Below are 20,250 nucleotides of genomic sequence, written 5' to 3' on the forward strand. Positions count from 1 at the left end.
GTGCAGAGCCGAATGCAGGGCTCGAACTCACAAACCATGAGACCATGACCTGAGCTGAAGTCAAGAGTCGGACACGTAACTGACTGAGCACCCCAGGAGCGCCTAATTTGTTTTTAAAGAAAAAATTTTCATGTCAAGTTCAAAACGTTAGTGACACTAGCTAAAGTTTATTATGTTAACATATTTAATCAATTGTTTTAAATACGATATTGGTACATTATTGGAGTTACGTTGTCCTGTTTTCTGTTTTCTTTTTTTCTTCCTTTTTTTTTTTTGCTTAGTCTTTTTTGATTAAGGTTTTTATTTTGATATAATTGTAGATACATATGCAACTGTAAGAAGTAATAAAGAGAGGTCCTGTGTATCATCTACCCGATTTCCTCCCCATGTGACATCTTGCAAAACAATAGTATCAAACAACCAGGATCTTGACATTACCCTTTTATAGCCAAACTCACTTCTCTCTCAATCCCACCCCCTCCTTGACACCTAGCAGTCACTAATTTGCTCATTATTTCTACAATTTTGCCATTTCCAGAATGTCCCACACATGGAATCATACAGTACATAACATTTTGACATTTTTTTTCACTCCGTTTAATTCTCTGAATATTTATTAAAATTGTTGCATGTATTAATAGTTGTCTTTTTATTACTGGGTTGTATTTTATGATATGGAAGTATGATAATTTAACCACTCACACTTGGAAGGAAATCCCAGTTCTTTCCAGGTTTTGGCTGTTATGGATAAAGCTGCTGAAACATTTATGCATATATTTTTTGTGTAAATATTTCTAGGATCAATGCCCTGGAGTGCAATTGCTGGGTTGAGTGGTAGTTGCATGTTTAAGTGTTTTGAGAAAGAAGAAAATTCTGCTATTTTGACAATATGGATGGACCCTGACTGAGGGCATTATGTTAAGTGAAATAAATCAGAAGAAGAAAGACAAATACCATATGACACGATTTACATGTAGAATCTAAAAAAAAAAAAAAAAAGCTTGAAAAACAGTAAAATGGTGGTTACCAGGGGCTGGGGAGACATTGTTTAGGGGTACGAACTTGCAACTAGTAGATAAATCTTTGAGATCTAACACACAGCATAGTGATTATAGTCAGCAACACGATTATACACTTCAAGTTTACTAAGAGACTAGCTTTTAATTGTTCTCACCGCAAAAAAAGAACTACATGACGTGATAGAGGTATTAGCTAATGCTATGGTGGTAATCATATTGCAGTATATAAATATATCAAATAAACACATTATACACCATAAATTTTCACAGTATTATATGTCAACTATATCTCAGTAAAAAAAAGAAAAAGAAAGTGAATTTAGATTGAGGAAAAAAAGAGAGAGACAGAGAGAAAAAGAAACGGCCAAAATCTTTCCAGAGTTGCTATGGTACAACTTTCCATTCCTTCCAGCAATATACGAAGGATCTAGTTCTTCAACATCTATGCCATCATTTGGTATTGCGACTATATTTCATTTTGGTCATTCTGATGGGTGTGAACTGATATGTCATTGTGGTTTTAATTTTTATTACCCTAAATCCCCGATGATATTGAACACATTTTCATGTGCTTATTTGGTAGGCATATGTCCTTTCCAGTGACTGGTCTCTTCATATCTTTTGCCCATTTTCTGTTTTGGCATTGCTGTTGTTGTTTTTACTATTGAGTTTTGAGAGTTTTTCTTTTCCTTTTTTCTTTTTTTTTAAATGTTTATTTATTTTTGAGAGAGAAAGGCAGAGCATGCACAAGTGGGGGAGGGCAGGGAGAGAGGGAGACACAGAATCCGAAGCAGGCTCCAGGCTCTGAGCTGTCAGCACAGAGCCTGACGTGGGGCTTGAACTCATGAGCAGTGAGATCATGACCTGGGCCAAAGTTGGACGCTCAACTGACTGAGCTACCCAGGCGCCCCTCTTTTTTTCTTCTTAAATACATTCTAGATTCGTTCCAGGAAGTCATTTGTTGGGCATGTGGATTATAGACGTTGTCTCTGGCTTATATAATTTTGCTCTTATCATTTTTATTTCTTTTCTTCTGTGTTCTTTGGGCTTCTGCAGTGGGGATTTGTCTGTGCTCCTTATTTATTTATTTACTTATTCATTCATTCATTCATTCAGTCAGTCAGTCATTTATATCACAGAGGACTGAGACATTTATTTTTTATTTTATATTTAAATTTTTATTATTTTTTAAGTTTATTTATTTATTTTCAGAGACTGTGAATACAAGTGGGGGAGGGGCAGAGAGAGAGGGAGAGAGAGAATCCTGAGCAGGTTGTCAGTGAAAAGCTCATTGCAGGGCTCAAACTCAGGAACCCCAAGACCATGACCTGAGCCAAATCAAGAGTCAGAGGCTTAACCAACTGAGCGACCCAGGAGCCCCTATTTCACATTTAAATTATAATCCATTACTGCTTTATTTATTCTGTTGCTCACATTATTCAAATTTTGGCCATTGAGAACCCTTTCAATTGGTTCTTGTGTCTCTGACATAACCCTATCTGTGTGTGTGTGTGTGTGTGTGTGTGTGTGTGTGTAGTTTAGTACTTTTTTGCTTTGTGCCACTACAAAATGCTCCAGGATGATCTTTTCTGCCCAAGTTCCTTTCCTGGTTTCTTTTTCATCTTGGTTTTTTTTTTTTTTTTTTTTTTTTGGAGAACACCATTAGAAACCAATGTCTGGGCATTAGATTTACTAGCTGTTACTAGGGTATCATTGCTTCTAGGCCCTCTAACCTGACAGAACAAGGGTGTATGTGTGTGTGTGTGTGTGTGTGTGTGTGTGTACATTTCTAAAAATATGTCCATATGCAATCATCTGTAGCTATGTTACGTTAAACATGAGTTCATACTGATGACTCCAAATCTAATCCCTTATCACCTTCTTTCTCTCCTTGCTTGTTTGTAAGCTGCCATTGTCACAGTAAGATACTTGTCTCCTACCATCTGCCATTGATTTACCCAAGAGTTTAAGGAGCTATTTAAAGGTCAAGGAATAATTATCTCAAAGAAGACTTCCTTTAGTTAAAGGTCTAGCATGACATTGAGACCTCTAAGATAATTGGGAGTTTATTAACAGCAAAGGCTAGATTCAACTGTCTAAGATATTATGGTATATTCGGAATGTGAGGGCTCTGAAGCCACAGAGATGTGAGTTGAAATCCTGGCTCCAATTATTACTGGCTGCATGACCTTGAAAAAATTACATCACCTCCCTCAGTCTCAGTTTCCTTGTCTGTATAATGTGATCAATAACATTGTCTCAAATATAGTTCTAAGGAGAAATAATATAAAGTAATAGGTACAGTCCCTTGCACATGTGTGTGCCCAAAATGATTATGATTACTGTTCCAGTTCCGACACTCTTTCAGTCTGTTCCCTTTAAAACACCTGTAACACAATTCTGTAAAATGCCTCTCCATCTCCAATGTTATCACGCAAGTTAGACAATGTTTTCTCTCATGTCTAGGATGTTATAATAGTCTATTAACTGGTCATTCCACCATTTGTCTTTTCCTCTCTCTTCCACGTATCCCATGTTTTAGCATTTATGAATGTGGCTTCTTCTTCTTCCTAAAGGACAGGAGCAATAAAGAGGCAGATTGCCTGGTGCATAATCCAAACTCTTTAGCCTGACATTCAAAGCCCTTTTTCAGTCCATAGAGTAGTTCAGGGTCATTCACACCCTTTTTTGAATACAGCACGGCTCCACCCATTCATATGGCAAGCTGCTCTAACTAGAGCCTTGAGTTATTATTTGTCACCTCAAAGTCTAGAAGTACATATATTTTTGTAGTTGCTTCCTCCATGTTCGACAAAGATATCAAAACCCTGCCAGTTCTTCAGAGATACTTTGAACCTTAGCTAGTATAATAAGTTCTCTTTGACATCTTTAGCCTGCTTGGTAAGAAATGGGAACATTTATTTTGCACAGGCACTTAACATAATTATATCATTTACTCATATAAAAGCCTACAAAGTAGTTATTTTTAACATTACTATTTTTTTAAACATTTTCAAAATTCATTTTTGAGAGACAGAGAGAGACAGAACACTGGTGAGGTAAGGGCAGAGAGACAGGGAGACACAGAATCCAAAGCAGGCTCCAGGCTCTGAGCTGTCAGCACAGAGCCCAACATGGGGCTCAAACTCACCAGCTGTGAGATCATGACCTGAGCCGAAGTGGGAGGCTTAACTGACTGAGCCACCCATGCACCCCAACATTACTATTAATAGAAGACATTGCATATTATTAAAAAGTTTGCACAAGATTCTACATCTACTACTGGTGGGATCAGGATTAGAATACTGGTAGGTCTAACTGACTTCAAAATCCATGGTATTTCTACTATTTCATTATACATCCTGAGTGGGAAAATAAAGATGATGACACTTTCTAGGTGACCTTGAGAAGTCACTTTTCTCTTTGTAATTGTATTTTATTATCTTAAAAATGTGGTTTGTTCTCTTAAGCTAGGTGATATACAGGTAAATTTTCATTTATTATTTGTTGATTACATGTTCATTATCAATATTCTTTAAACAAATTTTTTTTCAACGTTTATTTATTTTTGAGAGACAGCGGCAGAGCATGAGCAGGGGAGGGGCAGAGAGAGAGGGAGACACAGAATCCGAAGCAGGCTCCAGGCTCTGAGCTGTCAGCACAGAGCCCGATGAGGGGCTTGAACCCATGAGCAGTGAGATCATGACCTGAGCCGAAGTCAGATGCTTAACAGATTGAGCCACCCATGTGCCCCATTATCAGTATTCTTTAATATGTGCTACTAATTTAATCAAATTGTTGCATACGAAATAAAAAAGAATCACTTACTAAAACAAATGAGCATTCCACATACCTCTGAGCCATGGAACCTAGATCTTGGAGGTTAGACATCACCTAAGCAATCTTTCCATCTATAGATGAAGAGTTTGTGACTGAGACATTGATAAATGTCGCTTGGCCAAAGGGAGGGGGGAAAGTTCATGGCTGAGCTGAAACTCAGTGGTGCTGATTTTCACTTGAATGATTTCCCCTCCCCATTTTGCTCCGGGGCTAGTCATTTCCTTGGCAGGCACATTAAGAGTCACGAAGCAGGTCAGGGGGTGGGCTGGAGACTCTCGGCAGCCTCCACGCAGAAGTCTTTGCAGAGCCCGCTTGACCTCCTTGTTCCGCGGAGCGTAAATGAAAGGGTTGAGCGTGGGGGTGACGATTGTGTAGAAGACAGCAGGGGCCTCAGCCCCTGCCCCCGCGAGGCTGCAGGTAGATGCATACAGGTGGCACGTAGTTCAGCAGCACCACGGTGAGGTGGGAGGTGCAGGTGGAGAAGGCACGCTGCCAGCCCTGGGCAGGGCGGACCCGCAGCACGGCCGCCACACTAAAGACGTCCGGTATGATGATGAAGGGAAGACACCTGCGCCACAAGGCCGATGTTGGCAAGCGTGACGGGCTCACTGATGGTGGTGTCTGCGCAGGCCAGCTTCAGCACGGGGGGCATGTCACAGAAGAAGCGGGCGATGTGGTGAGGACCACAGTAGAGCAGGCGAAAGGTGAGGGCGGTGTGGACGGCAGAGTGCCCAGCACCTACGGCCCAAGTGATCCCAGCCAGCCCTGCACACATCCGTCTGTTCATGTCCCCCTGGGTAGTGTAGGGGTTGGCAGATAGCTAGGTAGCGGTCGTAGGCCATGACGGCATATAGAAAGCACTCAGTGCTGGCCAGGAAATGGAAGCAGTAAAGCTGAACCGCACAGCCCTCAGAGGAGATCACCTTCCCATGCACCGTCAGGAGGAGGCCTGCCATGACCTTGGGCACTGTCACTGTGGACAGACAGGCATCCAAGGAGGAGAGATGCCCCAGGAAGTGGTACATAGGGGAGCAGAGGTGAGGCTCAGAGCTCACAGTTATGAGAATGAGGAGATTCCCAGTCAAGGTGATGCTGTAGATGAGGAGGAAGAGAAGGAAGAAGAGGCCAGGATGTTCAGCTGTGTACATGAGACCCTCCAGGAAGAAGTGGCTCAGCACAGCCTGGTTGGGGGCCTCTGTCTCCATGGCATTCTCCTCACACACGGAGTGGCTACTTATCCCCTTTGCGACACAACTGTCACCAACAGACATAATCAACAGCCATTCCTCCTTCCTGAAATGTCATTAGCCCCTGGGCTATGTCAGCTTGGTCTTGCCCCATAAATGAGACAGACAGGCTCATTTTGTCCTTTGGACCTGTTCTCGTGTTTTCTGGCTGCTGCATATTTCAGTAGGGGACCCCCAATCTTTTTGAGGCACATAAAGGACTGTAACAATTATTTGGCGAAGTGCATTCCCTAAATAACACCAATATAAATATGGATTCGCAAATCTTACTCTCGTGGACCATATCTTTTTCGCGAATATTCCGGAACTGAGATGCCCTCACTCTCCTCATTTTCTCTGCCATATTGTGGAAGTAGATAAGCAGGATCTTACTGCCGTTGCCATCAGGGAGTTGTGTCCCATCTTCTGGGGATACTTGCTCGGAGTTTAGGCGCTGTTACGTCAGATGGGGGCCTAGTGGTTCAATCCGTTCCTCACCCAAAGAGAGCTCTTTGAATTATAGGTACCCACGGCCAATTCTCAAGTGTGTGGCAACGAAGCCTTAGAGAATTGGCTGAATAATCATAAGGACAACTTGTTAAGTACATTTCTTGTTATTCCTGTAAGTCGTTTCGGTCTTTTGGGAAACGTTTTCCTGTGACTTTATTGTTGAGTCTGGATTGAAATCTAAGAGTTTTCTTCGATTCTTTCCATCCTTTAACCTCCTAAACCTAATTAAGTGTTACTTTCTATGAAGATTTTCTTTATTTAAAAAGAAATGTTTTATATTTATTTTTCAGAGTGAGAGAGAGCATGCATGTGCGAGTGGGGGAGGGGCAGAGAGAGAGGGGACATAAGATCCAAAGTGAGCTCTGCGCTGACAGCAGTGAGCCCCGATGAGGGGCTTGAACTCTCGAACTGTGAGATCATGACCTGAGCTGAAGTCAGACGCTCAACCAACTGAGCCACTCAGGCGCCCCTGATGATTTTTTTCTGAACTCCTGATTTCTCAACGTTTATTTATTTTTGGGACAGAGAGAGACAGAGATTAACGGGGGAGGGGCAGAGAGAGAGAAGGAGACACAGAATCGGAAACAGGCTCCAGGCTCTGAGCCATCAGCCCAGAGCCCGACGCGGGGCTCGAACTCACGGACCGCGAGATCGTGACCTGGCTGAAGTCGGACGCTTAACCGACTGCGCCACCCAGGCGCCCCAGAACTCCTGATTTCTATTGTATCTTCGATTCCCATGGATCTAACCCTGCATATGCCTATTTCACACCTAGATGTTCCCAATGATTTTCTACCCCATCTCTCTCAGGTCTGGAATGTAGCAAATGGTCTGTATCAGCTTCTTTGTCAGTCTTCTTACAGCAACATTGTTTAATTTCTCTCTCCTCCTCGCTGCCTCAGGCATAAAATATATCTGTCTGATATTCAAAATTATCTATACATCGCTTCCACTAGTATCAGAAAATGTTTATCTCCTGCAATCCCCTGAAGAAACCTCTCTTATCTAGGGATGCTGTTTGCCTCATCTTCTCTGCAATTTGCTCTAATCTCTCCCTGATCTCCTCACTGCCTTCCATTTTTGAACATGAATGAAATTCCTTTAATCTCTCACAAATTTACTCTCTGTAGTGAAGTTGGGACATTAATTCCTCTACAAGCCCTTTATGAATATTTTATCTCACACTGATTTATTCATACCTGAAATCTCTAGCGTTCATGGTAATTATGCATAAACACCCAAGCATGTGGTGCCTTGGACTACTTGGATGTTCCACGAGCATATGTCATGTCTTCCTAAGAGAAACACACCTTCTCCAGTTTCCCATGAGCATTTTGGGGATTAAGCAGTGGAAATGTTAAGGAGCCAACTTTAGTTTGATTTTTATAAACTTAAGTTTAACTCCCTGGTCAGGCAGTTATTAGCTGAGAGAGAGGGATCATGGTACTTAATTTCTCTGTTCTTCCAGTTGTCAAATCAACAATGGGGATATCATTATTATTTTGCTTAAATAAATTATTATTTAACAATGGGGATATCATTATTATTTACTTAGGTAATTATTATTTTACTTAGAATGCAGTAGGACACATAACATATGACCTATGTTTCTTTATACTCACTGGTTTATTCAATGTAGTAATATTTCCCATTATGTGCCTGACCCCCCCCCCCCCGCAATTACATAGTTTCTGTTTGAATGAATTCGGTGATGAAGCAATCATTATTTTGCAAGAAATTCCATTCCAATGTTGGCTAGATCAATATATATGATGTCCTTCATATCAGTGGTAGATAGGGATCCCTGATATTTCAACCAATTTAGTTTAGATTTTCTCTCTTCATATTCATTGAAATGGATATGATTTAAAAAAAGATAAGAGGTAACAAGTGTTACTGAATGTAGAGAAACTAAAACTTCTATATATTGTTAGTGAAAATGCAAAATGGTATAGCCACTTTGGAAAACAGCTTGGCAGTTTCTTAAAAAGTTAAACATGACCCTAGGACCCAGCAATTGCACTACTAATTATTTATCTAAGGGATACAGGTGTGCTGTTTTGAAGGGACATATGCACCTCAATGTTTATAGCAGCACTATCGACAAGTGTGGAAAGAGCCCAAATGTCCATGGATGGATGAATAGTTAAAGAAGATGTGATATATATATATACACACACACACACACACACACACACACACACACACACACAATGGAGTACTACTTGGCAATCAAAAAGAATGAAATCTTGCCATTTGCAACTATGTGGATGGAACTGGAGGGTATTACACTAAGCAAAATTAGCCAGTCAGAGAAAAACAAATATCATATGAGACTCATATGAGGACTTTAAGAGAGAAAACAGGTGAACATAAGGGAAGGGACACAAAAATAATATAAAAACAGGGAGGGGGACAAAACATGAGACTCTTAAATGAGAGAACAGAGGGGTTACTGGAGGGGTTGTGGGAAGGGGGGATGGGCTAAATGGGTAAGGGACATTAAGGAATCTACTCCTGAAATCACTGTTGCACTATATGCTAACTAATTTGGATGTAAATTTAAAAAAAAAATTTAAAAAAAGTTAAACATGAATTTACCTAATGATCTAGCATTTCCATTTTTAGGAATCTACAGAAGAGAGAGGACTTATGTCCAAATAACCTTGAATGTTTATAGAAGAATTACTCCTAATAGCCAAAGCCTGGAAACAATCATGTTTATTGTTCATTGTTGAATGGATTTAAGAAAAAAGAGTATAGTCATGCAATGAACTATTACTTAGCAACAAAAAGGAACAAAGTACTAATGCATAAAAATGGATAGAAATCAAAAACAGTGTGCTAAGTGAGAGAAGCCAGACACAAAGGTCACATATCGTATGCTTCCATTCTGATGAAATGTCCCATAAAGACAAGTCTATAAAGAGAGAAAGGAGATTAGTGGTTGTCTAGGACCGGGCTGAGACAGGGAATGACCACAAATGGACAGATTTTTCTGAAGTGATGGAAATGTTCTAAAATTGGATTGTGGTAATAGTTGTACCACTTTGTAAATTTAATAATCACCATTGAATCGTATATTTAACCAGGTTAATTTAATGGTTGCAATGTACATTTTAATGAGCTGTTAAAAAGAAAGAAACTTAAAGAAGGAAAATGTGCTGATTGACACAAAACATGACTTAAATGGAAAGAAAGATACTGTTTGCTCAATATGAGTATAAAAAATATTTAAATTCCTTCTAAAATTTGAAACAGTTTATTTTGAAATATTACATTTACAGGAAAGTTAAAAAATGAATAAGTCACAGAAATAAAAGGCATAGCATAGAGAATATAGTCAACGGTGCTGTAATGGTGTTGTATGGTGACAGATGGTAGCCATACTTGGGAGCACAGCATAATGGATAAACTTATTGAATCACTATATTGTACACCTGAAACTAATGTAATGTTATGTATAAACTATACTCAAATAAAAACTAGAATAAAGTTAACATATGCTTTGAGCCACCTTCTCCTACTGTTAACAACTTATAAGCTGTAGTAAAATTATAAAAGTCAGGAAATCGACAGTATCATACTATAAACTCAACTACAGACTATATTAAAATGGCACTGGTGTTTCATCAATTTCCTTTTCCTAATCAGGATCCAGCACAGGATCTTAGTCTTCTCCAACCTGTGTTAGTCCTTATTCTTTTTTTTTTTTTTAAGTTTAGTTATTTATTTTCAGAGAGAGAGAGAGAGGGAGAAAGAGAATCCCAAGCAGGTTCCATGCAGTTAAGTGCAAAGGCCCACATGGGGCTCGATTCCATGAACCCTGAGATCATGACCTGAGCTGAAATCAAGACTTGGATGTTTAACTGCCATCAAGATGCCCCAGTCCTTATTCTTTCATTGTGGTTAATGACCTTTACTCTTTGGGTGAGTAATGGTCAATTATTTCATACAATGTCTCTCAGTTTGGGTAGGGATGATGCTTTCTCCTGAGTAGGCAGAGCTTACGCATTTTGACAATAATATCACAGAAACGATGTTATATCCTTTTCCGGGCATCATTTCAGAGTTATACATGGTGCCACTATATCTTGTTATTGGTTATGTTAACTGTCTTGTGGAGGAGATACTTTTACACTATGCTTAAATTCTGTATCTCGTCAAACTCTCACTCACTGATTTTAGCATACATTTGTGTATTTTGCCTGAAAATATTATTACCCTGTTGTTTGCCTATGGTGATTTTTTTTCAGTATTTATAGATTTTTGAGAGACAGAGACAGAGCACGAGTGGGGTAGGGGCAGAGAGAGAGGAAGACGCAGAATCTGATGCAGGCTCCAGGCTCTGAGCTGTCAGCACAGAGTCCGACGCAGGGCTCAACTCATGAGCTGTGAGATCATGACCTGAGCCAAAGTCGGAAGCTTAACTGCTGAGCCACCCAGGCACCCTGCCTAATGGTGATTTTTTTTTTTTTAATTTTTTTTTCAACGTTTATTTATTTTTGGGACAGAGAGAGACAGAGTATGAACGGGGGAGGGGCAGAGAGAGAGGGAGACACAGAATCGGAAACAGGCTCCAGGCTCTGAGCCATCAGCCCAGAGCCTGACGCGGGGCTCGAACTCACGGACCGCGAGATCGTGACCTGGCTGAAGTCGGTCGCTTAACCGACTGCGCCACCCAGGCGCCCCCTAATGGTGATTTTTAAAAAAATTTCCCTCGATCTTCTACATTATTAATTGGAATTTCTGGAAGGAAGAGCTGTTTCTTCTTCCCCATTATTTATTTATTCAATTATTTACATCAGTAGGGACTCATGGATATATTTTTTTATCGTGAGATTAAGTATAATCCAATATGATAACTATTTATTTTGTAATTCAAATTATGCTAGCTTTGGCCATTTGGAGCGCCTTCAATGTGTCACCTTGTCTTATTGACAGGTTCCATCTATTTCATATACTTCCTCATTTCCTGGCACAACAAGATGTTCCAAGCTCCTCTTGTATTAAGAAAGAGAGAAAGGAAGAAAGAAAGAAAGAAAGAAAGAAAGAAAGAAAGAAAGAACAAATATTGGCAAAAATGGTAGACAAATTGGAACATGCTGGTGGGAATGCAAAGTGGTACAGCCATTATGGAAAACAGTTTGGAATTTCTTCAAAAAGTTGTACCTGGGTTATCATATGACACAATAATTCCACTCCTATTTATACACATGAGAGAATTGAAGACATGTTCTCATGAGAACGTATATACAAATATACTATTCATAATAGCTGAAATATAGACACAATTCAAATGTCCAACTGGTGCATGGATAAAGAAAACATGATATATGCATATTATGTAATACTTTCCAGCTATAGAAAAGAATTAAGTACTGATATGCTACACATGTGAATAGTATGATTAAAATAATGACCTTCAAAAAAGAGCATGACTGTGAATATCATGTGACTGTAAATAAACCTCAAAAGCATGCTAAATGAAAGAAGTCAAACATAAAAGATCACATATATGATTACCTACATGCGTGTGAAATGGACAGAGGCAGAAAGTAGATTAGTTCATACCTAAGGCTTGGGGTGGGGACAGGACTCACTGCAAATAGGCATAAAGTGATAGAAATGCTATAAAATTAGAATATGCACACCTTGTGTAAACTTAAAAAAATGTAAAAAAAAACTGTATGCTTTAAATGAGTAAATTTTCCTTCAATAAATCTGGTTTTAAAAAAGCCAATCACAACTAAGAATATTCTGTATGAGGTGGTATCCCGTGTAACCAAGGGATTGTGGGTGATGGTCTCAAGGCACTAAGATACAGTGAAAGAAGTAAATGAATATGGGTTCTTTTTTAAAAAAAATTATTCATTTATTTTTTGAGAGAGAGAGAGGGAACAAGCAGGGGAGGGTCAGAGAAAGAAGAGAGAGAGAGAATCTCAAGCAGGCTCTGAGCTGTCAGCACAGAGCCCGACACGGGGCTTAAACCCACAAACCGTGAGATCATGACCTGAGCCAAAGTCAGACGCTTAACTGACTGAGCCACCCAGGCGCCCCAGTATGGGCTCTGGAAAGAGGTAGACTTCTATTCCAAACCAGGCTCCATGAAAGTGGAGTCCCTTGAAATTTCTGAGCCTTACTTTCCTCACATATGTAAGTGGATAAAAAAATACTTAAGCCATAAGGTTTTGCGAGGATTCCAGGTGTGCTATAAAAACTGCTGAGTCATCTGCTCGCTAACTGGTCACTTTTTATAATTCCACGTCTAATATTCTATGACTTCGTGCCCATCTTTGAAGTAGCTCCACCATACACCTTTGTATTTTCTCTGCAATCACTATAGTTAATAACCTAGACATTCACAGTTGATACATTTTGATTGCTGTTAATTGGTCACGCTAATGTCTGTCACACGTCTCTCAATTTTTCCATATGATGCTTTCGCATTGACCGTTCTTCATTCTCCACTTAGCAAATAGAGATTCCACCATCTGAGGCACAATCAAAACTTTTCAAGGCAGGTTGGTTTCCTTTCTGTTACCTGAACACTCTCCTTCCGTGTAAATAGCCAATTCCTCTTAGTAGTGCTTGATGCTTCATTGGGTTATATGCGTATCTCCTGAAGGGCCTAGATATGTCTTTTATATTTTAGATACTCAATAAAAATAGGTGGGCGAAGACTAACAGATGCTGTCCCTACAGCAGTGATACAAGAAGAGATTCAGAGGGGAGAGGTGAGTTCTGGAGCCCACAGTTGTTAGGACAAGAGATTCTCAAAGGGATACTGGATGTGCTACTCAGGAGGAAGTGATTTACCTGCTTGTAGTTGGACCATTTGTCCCCATGACCATCTTTTCACTTAGAGTAGCTGAATAGTGCCCTTTTTTTTACTTACCTGAGTCCAATCTTTACATTTTAATGGTTTCTTTTTCTACGTGGTCACCTCCAAGTGCGATTTGCCTCATGGAACATTTAAAGACATATAAGATTACTCTGCGGGTCCTCAAAAGTCACTGACTTTTATCATTGCCTACTTCCTTTCTCAATGAATCTCTCAGTAGAGAGATTGCTCACTGCATTAGGTGCATGGGGTATACGTAATGTCCTATCCGAGTAAATACATTATCTCCAAGAGAGCCTGGAAAATCCCACTGAAGGTCTTGCAAAGCTTGATTTCTCCCAGACTTTTCCTATCCTGCTTTTTAAAGGGTTTCTAGAGCTGCAGATGTTGATGGGCAAGGCCTTATTTCTAGGGGGTGTGGAAAAGTTTATCAAACCTGTATAAACTATTGCCTGGAGTCCCTATTTCATTACATTGGTAGAAACACAGTAGTCCCATCCTCCACACATCCAGAGCGAGCTTTTTGTAGTCCGAGCTTTATAGATTCTTCCAAAGCTTCGGATTGTGTATTCACTGAATAGTCAGAAAGGGAATTCATGTGGTTTATGGCATGATCTTCCACAGATTTTGCCTCCTTGAATTTTTAGGAAATGTCTTCAGCACACACCCTTTCCAATCTTTCCGATGGGTCAAGTTCAACACCAAAGTTCTGTTTGAATTTTTCTTTTCCATTTCGATCCAACTAGACTTCAGTTCTGAAATGCAGCTCCATTTGTATCTGCTTCTTTTTTTAAATTAAAAGAATTTTTTTCAAATGTTTATTTTTGAGAAAGAGAGAGAGACAGAGTGTGAGCAGGGGAAGGGCAGAGAGAGAGAGAGAGAGAGAGAGAGAGAGAGAATCTGAAGCAGGCTCCAGGCTCTGAGCTGTCAGCACAGAGTCCAATGTGGGACTCGAATCCACAAACCATGAGATCATGACCTGAACTGAAGTTGGATGCTTCACCCACTGAGTCACCCAGGTGCCCCCCCTCTGTATCTGCATCTTAATTTTTATAACCGTTATCATTATTCTCTTATTTCATCACAGTTGGATGATTAGAAAAATAGCCTCCTATAAGGTTTCCTCAGTTCTCATCTCTCTCCTTTAATGATTCACTCCATCCTGCTCATCACTGCCTGATTCAATCCCCACTGGGTTATCTCAAACGGTCCCCCTCCCAGAAATGCTAACCACCCAACCTCACACGCTTCCTTACTATGCTGCATAACATTTTCACTTTATAATTCAAGACTATCTAAAACCTGACTACTTGTTATCTATTTATTCTTCTTTCCTCCACCCTTCCTCTATTCAGTACATTTCTCTATTCAAGTAGATTTTCTCACCCTTTCTTAAATTTACCATAACTTCCTCCCATTCTTCTCACTCTGCTCTATTTTGCCTTGAAGAAATCAGCCCTCATTTTTTTTTTTTAAAGTAGGCTCAACACCCAGCATGGAGCCCAACATGGGGCTTAAACTCACAACGCTGAGATCAAGATCTGGGTGGAGATCAAGAGTCAGACGCTTCACTGACTGAGCCACGTAGGCGCCTCTCAATCTTCATTTTTTATCTACTAATGTCTTCATTAGCTTCATAAAGCTTCTTAGACGCTGTTGTGCATATGAGAATCTTCGGATACAAGTGTTAAGTAGGCAGGTCTGGAGGAGGGCCTGGGGTTCCGCCTTTCTGAACAGCTCCCTGTGATGCCCATGCGGCTATTTCATAGGTTGCACTTTGAGACGCAAGAATCTAAGCCACTATTTGAAATTAAGATCAGGCTTTTCTCCTCTAGGAGGTCTTTCTACTCTAAGAGTGTTTTAGCTCCTCTGGAAATCCAGTGGTATTTACAGTGTATTCTGTTAGGTGTCCCATTCCCAAACTGTCTTAGTGTACTATGTGATTCTTCTCCGTGTATGTATCATAGCCCCCAGGAAGAAGGACTGTGCTACCTATTTTTGTGCTTTCCAGAAGCATCTTTGAAAGAGCACAGAGAAAAGGGCATGAACTTTGGAGTCAGATGGACTTGGGCTGATATCTTATCATCATCACTTATTGGCAGGAAGGCTCAACTCCTCATCTCATGCTCAGTATGTCAACTCCACATTAAAAAATGTTTTGTTTTTTTTTAAAGTAGGCTTCACACCTGGTGCAGAGCCCAATGCGGGGCTTGAACTCATGACCCTGAGATCAAGACGTGAGCCGACATCAAGAGTCAGAAGCTTAATCGACTGAGCCACACAGGCGCCTTGCAACTCCACATTTTTAAAATGGAAATAACGATACATGATGAGTGATCTGTTAACAGTGGCCATTAACCCTGGGACACGGGACAGAGTACAACATCCTCACTTTTTCTCAACCAGTTACCCAACCCACCAATTTCCCCGTGACTCTTTCAGTGTGACAATACTATTATTTTGCAGAAAAGACTATTACACTATTGGACAGTTCATCTATATTAGAATATTCTTTACATGCAGTTTAAATAATGATATCTAACTTCTATCACTTAGTTCTATCCTGGCCCTTGGAATATAATGAAATTGTCAAACTAGGCAACATGTGCAAATAGAAAACAAATTTTTGATAAAATTGTCCATACTATATTTTATCACTTCTGGCACGTAAATGATGGATGAAAAAATCTGGCTACTGACTATCGATCTTTGATATTTTTCTGTGACTCCTCTTTTCCTATTTCTCTCTTAAGAACTATGCCTGCACACACCAATTTTAAGAAAATTTCATGGAAGCAGTGGGAATAGAACAATTATAGAGCTTTCGAATATTAAAATAAAAGGTAGCTTAGAGATCATCTTGCTTAACTTTATTTTACAGGTAAAGAAAATGAGTCCTAGAGAGGTTAAGTGAAGGAGAGGTAAATTGAAATGTTCTCTAAGAATTTAGAAACAAGGATAATCAGATTTTTTGCTGAATACTAAAGTTTAAAAAATAACACATAAGTAATCTGAGCAGATATATAAAAACATTAACTTAGAATGACTATTAGGTCATGACAGCAAAACATATAAATCAAGACATTTATAATAACATAATATATGATACACTATGATATACAGCATAGAAATAACCTATAAAATATAATAATACAGAGTATTTGTATATGCACCTAAATAAATATAATAGCTGGAAATAATCTAAATATGAATAGAAAAGATGGGAGAGTAGCCCTACTGGGAATTTAAAAGTATTTTTTTAATGCAGCTATTCAAAAAATTTGTGCTAACAGACATATATTAATGGAACCTATATTTTATATATGTGTATATACATATATATGTGTATATGTGTTTATATATGTGTATATACATATATATACACATATAGTGTGTATATAGATATATGTATATCGTATACATATATATACGATATTCTGAAATAAGATCAAGTACATGTAAGAATTTAATATATTTAAAAGGTAGAGGGGGCGCCTGGGTGGCTCAGTTGGTTACGTGTCTGACTTCGGCTCAGGTCATGATCTCGTGGTCTGTAGTTTGAGCCCCGTGTTGGGCTCTGTGCTGTCATAACAGCCCAGAGCCTGGAGCCTGCTTCACATTCTATGTCTCCCTCTTTCTCTGCTCCTCCCCCACTGGCACTCTGGCTCTTTTTTGTCAAAAAATAAATAAACATTAAAAAAATTTTTTTAAAGTAGCATATTTTTTAGAGATTTTTTCAAACATTTATTCATTTTTGAGAGAAAGAGAACACACAACCAGGGGAGGGGCAGAGAGAGAGGGAGACACAGAATCCGAAGCAGGCTCCAGGCTCCCGGCTGTTATGACAGCACAGAGCCTGATGAGGGGCTCGAACCCAGTAACCATGAGATCATGACCTGAGCCGAAGTCGGTTACTTAACCAACTGAGTCACCCAGGTGCCCCTAAAGTGTAGAGTATTAAGCAAGCCTGTGTGACAAATATTTAATAAGGGTAGTGTGACAATTAGTCATTTGGGAAATGAACGTTAACCAAATTTTACAATTTGCTTCTTTTTCTAATATAAAATTCTAGTTGTATCAATTGTTTAAGTTTTAAAATATGAAGGCAGTGGAGTGTCTGGCTGGCTCAGTTGGTAGAGCATGTGACTCTTGATCTCAGGGTCATGAGCTTAAGCCCCACACTGGGCATGGAACCTACTTAAAAAACATGAAGCCAGAGAGCTGTTTCAATTTTTAAAATATGAAGCCAAATTTAGAAGGAAACCAAAGCATACTCAATACTCAAACTCTAAACAGTAGTGTGTCCTTAGTTACTATTTAAAAAAATTTTTTTTTAATGTTTATTTATTTTTGAGAGACAGAGAGAGACAGAGCACAAGCAAGAAGGGAACACAGAGAGAGAGGGAGACACAGAATCCGAAGCAGGCTCCAGGATCTGAGCCGTCCGCCCAGAGCCCGACGTGGGGATTGAACCCATGAACTGTGAGATCATGACCTGGGCCAAAGGTGGAAGCTTAACTGACTAAACCACCCAGGTGCTCCCTTAGTTACTATTTTTAACATTGGAGAAACTTGAATTCAAGTTTTGCATGAAGGTTATTTGTAACATGTAAAAAGCAATATGGGTATCAGCTCAAGGCTTAGAAGCAATAATAAACATATAATTGATGCCACAGAGAAACAGGCTTTTTATGTGGATATTTTACTTATCTTGGATCTTTTCCACAAGCTGCCATCCTTGCTGAGTTGTTTTGCCCCATCTCCATTGGAATTGAAAGAACAAATATGGAAAAATCATGTCTGAAAGCAGGAAACTTTCTCGAGTTTCCACCTAGGAGTTTCTACTCTCTGCATGGATCCTTCTTTCCTCTCTGTATTAAAAACTCCGCAGTTACGGATGTCCCATCTGGTGCCCTAAATTCTAGTGTCTTCTGCATGTCTGCAATGCCTGAGTCAGTGAGGCAGCACATCCTTGCGACCTCCCAGCCTCCACAATGCTGCCTTCATCTCTTTGTTGCGGAGCGTGTAGACGATGGGGTTAAGCAAGGGGGTGATGACAGTGTAGAAGACGGCGACCACTCCATCCAGGGGTTCCTGAGAGCCAGGGCGAAGGTAAATGAAGGTGCAGGGCACATAGTAAACAATGACGACAGTGAGGTGGGCAGCACAGGTGGAGAAGGCATTGCGGCGCCCATCAGCGGACTGGATTCGCAGGATGGCAGCCACTATATACCCATAGGAAGTGAGGATGAGCATGAAGCAGGTGAGGGCCAAGAACCCAATGTCCACAAAGGTGACCAGCTCATTGACGGTGATGTCAGCACAGGCTAGACGCAGCATGGCGGGAATGTCACAGAAGAAGTAGTCTACCTGGTTTGGGCCACAGAAGGGCAGCCGGAATATGAAGCTTGTTTGGAAAAGTGAGTGGAGGGTACCTCCCAGCCAGGTGCCCAAAGCCAGGTAATTACAGACGTTCCGGGTCATGATGGTGGCATAATGTAAAGGCTTACAGATGGCCAAGAAGCGATCATAAGCCATGAGCGTGTAAAGGAAGCATTCAGTACAGCCCAGGAAATGGAAAGAAAAGAGTTGGATTACACAGCCTCCAAAGGAGATGACCCTGCTGTCCAAGACAAAGCCAGCTAGCATCTTGGGGACAATGGCAGAGGAAACGGTCACGTCCAAGAAGGAGAGATGACACAGGAACCAGTACATAGGGCGGTGGAGCCGGGTGTCCACCAAGATGGTGAAGATGATGAGCCCATTGCCAGAGACAGTGAGGGCATAGATGACCAGGAAAGCCAGGAAGAGCGGCACCCCGAGCTGTGGTGGGTGGTGCAGGCCCACCAAAATGAAGTGAGACACAGAAGTCTGGTTTCCACTGTGCATTTCCTTGCTGTTCACATCTGCTAGAAGAAGTAGCAAAAAGGAGAGCTCAAGGCCCTTTAGATTCTCTAGGCATGGAACACATATCCTGTGCTGTTCCCAAACACGGACAGAGAAGGGTCTCAGAAAGACATCTCAGAAAGAGAGATTATGCCCTAGCTCTTGTTCTCAATCATTCTGTAATCCCACCCCCAACCACCCCTCACGCCCACCTACCTGCCCAACTCTTGATTTTGGGATTCTGCTGGGTTCCATGGGGTAACTGTTTTGTCCAAGTTTAAAACCTATGTAACAGATTATCTGTATGTAATTCAGGAGAATGAAGGAAGGAAAGACCATACACAGAACCTTTCGTGCAAGGAAGTAGTACAGTCACATAAACCCTAAATCAGTTCATGAAGAAATGGCTATTCCATGGTGTTCCTTAACTTTGATCTCTGCTCTGTACACCAGAGAGGTAAGTAACAGCTTATTTATTTATTTATGTATTTAATTTTATTTTTTAATGTTTATTTTTGAGAGAGAGAGAGAGAGAGAGAGAGAGAGTGAGCACGAGTGGGGGAGGAACAGAGAGAGAGGGAGACACAGAATCCCAAACAGGCTTCAGACTCCAGGCTCTGAGCTGTCAGCACAAAGCCCGACGTGGGGCTAGAACTCACAAACCTTGAGATCATGACCTGAGCCGAAGCCGGACGCTCAACCGGCTGAGCCACCCAGGCGCCCCACAGCTTATTTATTTTTTAACAACAGCTCCTAATGTAGGTGTGTGCAATAAAAATCAGCATAGATTTTTAAACATGCATTGTATGGGCTACACATCGAATGGCATGGGAGCTATAAATAACTATGTTCATAAACTGTACCTCAAAAATACACATGCCATTTAAAAATCTTTCAGGATAGTGAAGAAATACAAAATCTCAAC

The 20,250-nt window shown here is 40.4% G+C and overlaps 2 protein-coding genes across 2 annotated transcripts; both read right to left on the minus strand.

The window, feature by feature from the left end:
- Positions 1-4,930: 4,930 nt before the first annotated feature.
- On the minus strand, positions 4,931-6,130 carry LOC123602210 (olfactory receptor 10S1). The gene is given in 4 exon segments (XM_045486556.1): positions 4,931-5,267; positions 5,269-5,427; positions 5,429-5,652; positions 5,654-6,130. Coding segments are annotated over 4 exon segments (1,197 nt in total).
- Positions 6,131-18,273: 12,143 nt separating this feature from the next.
- Positions 18,274-19,528, minus strand: LOC123602377 (olfactory receptor 10G6). Its single transcript, XM_045486886.1, has one exon. The coding sequence runs from the start codon at positions 19,326-19,328 to the stop codon at positions 18,393-18,395; it is 936 nt and encodes a 311-aa protein (XP_045342842.1). The 5' UTR covers positions 19,329-19,528; the 3' UTR covers positions 18,274-18,392.
- Positions 19,529-20,250: the final 722 nt, after the last annotated feature.

Source organism: Leopardus geoffroyi, chromosome D1 (genome assembly GCF_018350155.1).
Source record: "Leopardus geoffroyi isolate Oge1 chromosome D1, O.geoffroyi_Oge1_pat1.0, whole genome shotgun sequence".
In the NCBI taxonomy this organism is placed as follows: domain Eukaryota; kingdom Metazoa; phylum Chordata; class Mammalia; order Carnivora; family Felidae; genus Leopardus; species Leopardus geoffroyi.

Coding starts and splice junctions, on each gene's coding strand:
- LOC123602377 (XM_045486886.1), bottom strand. CDS start 19,328: ATGCACAGTGGAAACCAGACTTCTGTGTCTCACTTCATTTTGGTGGGC.